Here is a 7,801-nt window from a genome sequence, read left to right on the forward strand (position 1 = left end):
TTAGGGAGTCTTCCTCGATCAAACCCGATTTTCCTTAGCCTAGATAAATCTCATTTTCTGGGGGAAATAAAAGCATAACCTCTCCCCCAAAGTAACATATCTTTTGACTTAAATTTTTTTTTTAAATATTTATTTATTTATTATGTATACAATATTCTGTCTGTGTGTATGTCTGCAGGCCAGAAGAGGGCACCAGACCTCATTACAGATGGTTGTGAGCCACCATGTGGTTGCCGGGAATTGAACTCAGGACCTTTGGAAGAGCAGGCAATGCTCTTAACCTCTGAGCCATCTCTCCAGCCCCTTGACTTAAATTTTGAAGTCAAGATATTTTTAAAATATAGCCTGGTTGACTCTAGCAGTTTTTATAATTCTGTATTTCTTAACAACCAAAAAATTCAAATATAATATAACATACAAGATCCAGGTTCTCTGTGTTTTCCCATCTTTACCTGGCTTTTTTAATTATTACTTTATTCCCTTTTTAAGATTTATACAATTTAAGATTGTATATACTCTTCTTCTTCTCCCAAACCTATGTATATTTTAAATACACTGTAACCCATTTAGAGGCTTTTCCCATCTGAATCTGTCTTTACTGCATATCTGTACTCCTTTTCTGACAGCATGAACAAAGTTAAACTTCTGTGTAACTTAGATTGTGGTGTCTGGTGACTGGCTCCTCTCATGGCAAAGGTATGTTTACCACCAACTTTGGGAGCCATGTTTGCGGCCCCATCTCTGGGAAGTTTCTGGGTCCACACAGCAGCCTTAGCATGCCACCTACTGCTCCTAGGTGTTTGGTAGCAGGACTCTGGAAAGATCTGCTAGGTTTTTGTCACTAGTACTGAGCTAGAAAGCTGTCTCTTAAAGGAGCTATGCTCTGCTCCCTGCCAGCAAACAGAGCCTGCCTAAGAAAATGCTATGACCAAGAAGCCATGCTTGACTCTATTCTTTTGTGTGTTTAGAATCCTTTTTTAAACTTTCTCAGGTTTTGTGTGAGTGTAGTTGTCCCACATTGGAACACCATATGTAAGTAGAAGTTTCCCTGTCCTGACCGCCTGCTCCCAAATAACCAACAGGGGAACTTACATATTAATTAGAAATGCTCAGGCTTATTACTAACTAGCTCTTACGTTTTAAGTTAACCCATATCCCTATTTATACTCTGCCACGTGGCTCATGGCTTATTACCTCATTTTCTACACATCCTGCTTCCTCGGCGGCTGGCTGGTGACTCCTCTGACTCCACCCTTCTTCATCCTAACCATTCTCTTAGCTTGGTTGTCCCACCTATAATTCCTGCCCGGCCGGCCAATCAGCTTATTATTAAACCAATTTGAGTGACAAATCTTTACAGTGTACAAAAGGACTGTTCTACAATGCATATATGTATATGTGTGTGTATTTATATGATTTATTCTATTTTTAAAGTTATGTGTATGGCTGTGTGGGGATATAGGTTTGTAAGTGCTGCTGTTCTCCCAGGCCAGAGGTGCCAGATCCCTCTAGAGCTGGAGTTGTAGATGGTTGTGAGGCACCTGATATGTGTACTGAGAACCAAATTCAGGTCCATGCAAGATTAATATATGCTTTTAACTGCTGAGCCACCTCTCCAGCCCCTACCTATTTTTAAGTTTATGTATAAAACTTTAAAATGTATGCATGTGTGTGTGTGATTGTATGCCACATGTGTACAGATGCCTGCAGAGACCAGAAGCTGGCATTGGATTCCTTTGGAGCCAGATTATGGATGCTTATGAGCTGCTTGACGAGTGCTGGGAACCACACTCTAGTCCTCTGGACGAGCGGCAAACACTCTTAAACAGTTTTTAAAAGATTTGTTTTTAGGGGTGTGTGTGTGTGTGTGTGTGTGTGTGTGTGTGCGCGCACACACATGTGGGTAAGTACACATGAGTGCCAGTGCCTACAGAATCCAGAGGTGTTAGGTCCTCTGCAGCTCAAGTTACAGGTAGTTGGGAGTTGTCCAGTGTGTTTCCTCTGCAAGTGCTCTTAACCTCCGAGCCAGCTTTCTGAGCCTAATATACATCCTAGAGTTGTAGACATGCCAGCAGCATCCCAGGGAGCTTCTTTCTGGAGCACTTTTACTTTTTTCTGAAAATAGTTATTTCTACTTTTTTCTCCTTAAAGTAGCACCAGAGAATGAATATGAAAAAAAGAGAGATGTGTTGAAGAAAAAGAAAGCTCCTGGTCCAGGCAAAGTAAGTACTACCGTGGGTCTGTGACTTTTGAGACTGCCTTAGAGTTTCTAGCAGCCTTAACTCCTTGTAGAAATCTGGGCTCTCCTTAATTTTCATTGTTTTAATTCTCCATCTACCTTGCTCATCTACCCTACAAGCTACCTCTTATTAATTAATTAATTAATTTTTTCTTATCTTAGTATGTAAGGTGAAAATATTCGAGTAATGTGTTATCTTCCTCCTTTCATGACACAAAAGTATAATTGATGTCCTCTTGTCTAATCTTAATTCTTAAACTTATTATGGAAGTCCTATTACTGTATCACGAGCTTCCTGCTGTGTAGATGAACCCTATTTAGCTAGATCCTTAGAGAGGGACGGCTGGGTTCTTTGTGGATTTTTACTATACCAGCGCTGTCTTAGTTATCTTACGGATGTATAATCTTGTAACTAGTAAGCTACCAGAAGTGGGACTGTTAGACTGTGTCCGCAGGTCCCCGGCATCCTGGGATAATTTGCACACTCAAAATCACAAATAGATAAGTTAAATAAAAAAAACAAACAAATGAAACCTGGGTGTGGTGGCACAAGCCTTTAATTCCAGCAGAGGCAGGGGCGGGAGATCTCTGAGTTTAAGGCCAGCCTGGTCCACCGCCTGGTTCCAGAACAACCAAGGCTACACAGAGAACCCTGCTTCAAACAACCAAAAACAGATAGATAGATAGATAGATAGATAGATAGATAGATAGATAGATAGATAGATAGATAGATAGATAGATAGATGAACAAACAAATGAATAAATAATTGGTGGAACCGGTGTGGAACAGAACTTGGGAGGCAGAGACAAGTGGATCTCTGTGACGTTGAGGCCATCCTGGTCCATGTAATGTGTTCAAGCCGGCTGAAGCTTCATGGTGAGACTTTGTCCCAAAAATAGAATAAAAGTGGAGAGCAATTGAGGAAGGCACTCAACACTGAGAAAAAATGTGCCCTCAAATTAGTTACCAATGTTAGGATCATTCATGAAAACTGTTTTCTCAGTTTTGTTTACTGACAGGAATAAAAATAATTCTTATAGCTAAAAGTCCTTGGGGTCAGACATGGTGGGACCTGGTGGGACAAACCTGCAATTGTAGGTAGGGTGTCACTGATTCCAGGGGATCCTGAGCTGCTCAGTGAGACTCTAAGAAACAACTCTGTTGAGTAAAATTGTCTATTTCTTCTTTACAGTTTCCACCTGTACTTTCTTCCAAATACCCTGAAGATGATCCAGACTACTGTGTGTGGGTTCCACCTGAAGGTGCAGCTTTTCTTTTTCTTAACCTTCAAGACGTATGTATGTGTGTGTGTGAGTGCCTACCTGTAGGTGTGTATGTGTACAACATGGAAGCTAGAAGAGGGTGTTGGAGCCCCTGGAGCTGGAGTTACTGGTGTTTGTGAGCTGCCATGTCGTGCTGGGACTGAACTCAAGTCCTCTGCAAAAGCAGCCAGTGGTCCTAACCTCTGAGTCATCCCTCTGGCCCCTGCTTATATTTTTAAATAGGTTATATACTTAAGAAAGTTACAAAAGTACATAGTAAGTCTCCTTTTTGATGTTACTAAAGGACCCAGAGACACATCAACTGAGTAGAATTGGTGCATCTTTTAAAAAATTGTAATGGTCTAGTGTGTAACTCAGTTGGTAGAATGCTAGCCTAGTGTTTGTAGAGCCGTGGGTTTAATCTCTAACACGGTATAGCCAGGTGTGGTGGCACAGGCCCATTACCAGCACTCAGGAGTGGACGCAGCACGATAAAAAATTCAAGGTCATTTGTTACTACATAGCAAGTTGAGGCCAGCCTGGGCTACGTGAGACCCTGCTTCAAAATAAATGAATAAATAGATAAATAAGCAAAAATAGTGAGACAGTCGTACGCATTTGCACACTAACTGAGTATATGCTGTTAGAAATTTCTGTTGACTCTTTAAAGCATGCATGGTGTTGAATGGTAGCTTTGGAAGGCGTCCTTATAGTCTAGACAGGGTCACAGGTAGGGTGCTCTGGTGGTGGAAGATACGCAGGGATAGCACATAAAATAGAATTGGCCAAGGATGATTAATCATTAAAGCTGGATAAGGTATGTATGAGTTCTTTAGATTTTTCTGCTTATTTTTGCAAGAATTTTAATTTTATTAACTGAAAGGAGAAAACAGATTCTACCTCATCTACTCATTTTTTCATCCAAGTATAATGAAATAGTATCAGTTTCTTTTAATTCTTAAGTGTTATATACACAAAAGGTAAGATGTATTTCAGCACCTTACCCACACAAATGGAGGGTTTCTACTCACTGTTCTTAATTAGCACAATTCAGAGAACCACTGCTATTTATAGATTTCTTGTTTCTCATTTAAATGACATTATGGTTATTGATTTTTGGTTTTTATTTTTTATTGTGCATATGTGTGTGTGTATGTGTGCACTCAGACACACATAATGCCATGATGTACATTTGGAACACAGAGGACAACTTGCAAGAGTCAGCTTGTCTGTCCTTCCACAGTGTAGGTCCTGGGCTTGTTGGATTTGACAGCAAGTGATTTTACCTACTGAGCCATCTCACCAGGTCCTTATTTGTCAGTTATTTATTTATTTATTTTCATTAATTTTTATTGTGTGTATGAAGTGGACAAATATGATAGAGATGGGGATGTCTATTCTACGGTGCACATTTGGAGATTGAGGCAGGAGGATTATGAAATCAAAGCCAGCTTGGTCACACAGGCATAGGCCGCTGTGTCAGTGTACAACGAAAGTGTACTTCCGTTCTTTTTACAGCAGACTTTGTTATTTAAATAGTTCTCTCACTGGGAACTTGCCATGTTTCTAGTCTTCTGTTTATTACAAACAACTCTGTAATGAGTCATCATGGTAGATGAACTAAGTCCATATTTGTGGGTCTGAGACTTTCATAGACACATGAGAGCATACGTTTACACATGAAAGGGGGAACTGTCCAGAGGATGAAGGGACTAAAGGGAGGGGAGAAATGAAAGGGTAGTGGGATTCAGGGGGATAAAAGTTTATTATATAGTCACATGAAAAACCCTGCCTAATAAAATAAAACACTATGTGCCTTTAATCCCAGCACTTCGGAAGTAGAGGCAGGCGGATCTCTGTGAGTTCGAGGCCAGCCTGGTCCACAGAGCAAGTTCCAGGACAGCCAAGGCTACACAGAGAAACCCTGGCTTGAAAAACAAATAAACAAACAAAAAGGAAAAAAATTTTAAGTAAATTTTTTGTTTAAAAGAAACTGCCTTATTTGTTTTGCTTTTGACCTGATGTCTGAATATTTTTTTCTTCTTGACTTTGGAAAAGTAAATACATTTTTTCTTTTTATCTTTTGATGTAGGTCAAAGTGGAGATGGCAGAACTCATCTTAATGACAAGTATGGCTACTGATTGGTTCAGCGTCCCAAAGGAAGATCTTGAGGACCACAGGCTCTTTGGGATGATACATTAAGTCACAGCTAGAGAAATTTAGAAGACCATTTGTAAAATCTGGTGACTGACTTCTGTATCCCTGGCTTTCTAAAATTATCTGCTTATTGGATTTTTCTGAATTTTGGTGTTTATATTTAAGTGTTTGTGTATATATGTAAAAAGGAACGATGTACACTGAAAATCAATAAAATAAGAGGCATGACCCCACTATAAAATGAGAAGGTGATGATGATTTCTATAATGTTGACTTAAGGTCATAGCTTCTATAATTTAGGGCCTGTGCTGGTACCTCATGCCATTCTGGGTGACCCCTGCAGTGAACGTGGATTGTCCATAGGACTCAATGTTGGATGCCAAAACAGACCTTTCTTCTCCAGAGGTAGTTTATTTGTAGTCAAATGTAAGTGGCCGTGGCCAAGGGACATGGAAGTAGGTCCACCGTGGAAGTGGTTATATGAGCTTTTATTAGTATAAAACAAAAGAGGAGACTGCAGGTAGGTGAGTTACTGTGGGCACGCTCTGCTATAGCGTTCAGATGCTCTCATGACGTTCTTCACTTTGGGGTTGGTGATCTGCCCATAGCATGTTCCCAAGATTCGTTTGTTAGAGGATATAGGATCAGACACAGAGATAGACAATAAATGTCTATTAAAGTCACCAAAAATAGCCCAACATAAATTGTTTCTGGTTCTTCAACATTCTAACTTTTTACAAACACAGAATTCTAATAAGGCAGTCAGTCAACTGGTAGAATATTCAGTTTGGTATAGTTTTTTCCCCCAGAACTTCTGATAACACTTCTGTTGGTCATGCATGCAAAGGATAAATGTTTTTTAACTCCATGATCTAACCAACTGAGTCAACTGGCCAATCCAAATGCTGTTTTATATGTGTCTCATAGTGCTAGAGACATGATGAGTCTGAGTGGGCAAGAAGGCATTCTTCAGAAAGAGAAATAGCTGTAAAAGCCATTAAAGAGGGCTGGAGAGATGGCTCAGTGGTTAAGAGCATTGCCTGCTCTTCCAGAGGTCCTGAGTTCAATTCCCAGCAACCACATGGTGGCTCACAACCATCTGTAATGAGGTCTGGTGCCCTTCTCTGGCCTGCAGACATACATGCAGACAAAATATTGTATACATATAAATAAATAAATATTTAAAAAGAAAAAAGCAGCCATTAAAGAAAAAACCCTCATGATCTGGGTCTTTCTTTCCTTTCTTTACTATCTCCGTCTCATGTTTACACAAAGGTGACAGGAATGTTATACCTACAATTAAAATAAAAACATAGAATGATCCAAAGAAGGAAAGGTAAATCAAGCATGATGGCACAAGCTACCAATTTCCAGCCCTTGGGAGGCAAAGGCAAGAAGATCTCCGTGAGTTCGAGGCCAGCCTGGACTACAAAGTGAGGCCCAACATAGCCAAAGCTACATAGAAAGACCCTGTCTCCAGATCAAAAAGAAGGAGTGGTAAAGCTTGCAGATAGTGAAACAGGCGTGCGTTTGTTTGTTTGTTTGTTTGTTTGTTTGTTTGTTTGTTTTCCGAGACAGGGTTTCTCTGTGGCTTTGGAGCCTGTCCTGGAACTAGCTCTTGTAGACCAGGCTGGCCTAGAACTCACAGAGATCCGCCTGCCTCTGCACGCCACCACCAGATGGAAATAGGCATTTTAAACAGAAAACAACAACAACAAACTGATGGAGGAAGGTCATTGGCTAATAAAGGAACTGCTTTGGCCCATTTTATTGGTTAAAAGATAGGTGGGAGGAGTAAAGAGAACAACACTGGGAGGAAGAGGAAGTGAGCTCAGACTCCACAGCTCTCCTCTAGGGAGCAGACGCCTCAGAGAGACACCATGCTCCCAGCTCCCGGGAAGAGGCACACGATGAAGCAAGCCTGCCTCTGCCTCCCAAGTGCTGGGATTAAAAGTGAGCACCCCCACCGCCTGGCTTATTTTGCTTTTTAAATCTAGTTTTTCTTCTTGATTCTACAACTATAAACCTTGTGTGCACTGGCTTTCTCTACTTGGTTATTATAACTCTTTGTTGTGGTTAGGAATGCCAGGCGTGGTACACCATATCCCGACCTACAGCCGCACGTGGACAGTCACATTACA

At 40.7% G+C, this 7,801-nt stretch overlaps 1 protein-coding gene across 2 annotated transcripts in view; it reads left to right on the top strand.

Annotated features, from left to right (window-relative positions):
- Nucleotides 1–5,901, top strand: part of Slc4a1ap (solute carrier family 4 member 1 adaptor protein) — a 28,832-nt gene extending 22,931 nt beyond the window's left edge. Inside the window, exons 12-14 of one of the 2 annotated variants that reach the window (XM_075955508.1) lie at nucleotides 2,152–2,222; nucleotides 3,433–3,502; nucleotides 5,595–5,901. In XM_075955508.1, the coding sequence (XP_075811623.1) occupies nucleotides 2,152–2,222; nucleotides 3,433–3,502; nucleotides 5,595–5,644 (191 nt within the window). In that variant the 3' untranslated portion in view covers nucleotides 5,645–5,901. The remainder of the gene's footprint in view (nucleotides 1–2,151; nucleotides 2,223–3,432; nucleotides 3,503–5,594) is intronic. The other variant, XM_075955509.1, reaches the window with a different exon arrangement.
- The last annotated feature ends 1,900 nt before the right edge of the window (nucleotides 5,902–7,801 follow it).

Source organism: Microtus pennsylvanicus, chromosome 21, assembly GCF_037038515.1.
Source record: "Microtus pennsylvanicus isolate mMicPen1 chromosome 21, mMicPen1.hap1, whole genome shotgun sequence".
NCBI lineage: Eukaryota > Metazoa > Chordata > Mammalia > Rodentia > Cricetidae > Microtus > Microtus pennsylvanicus.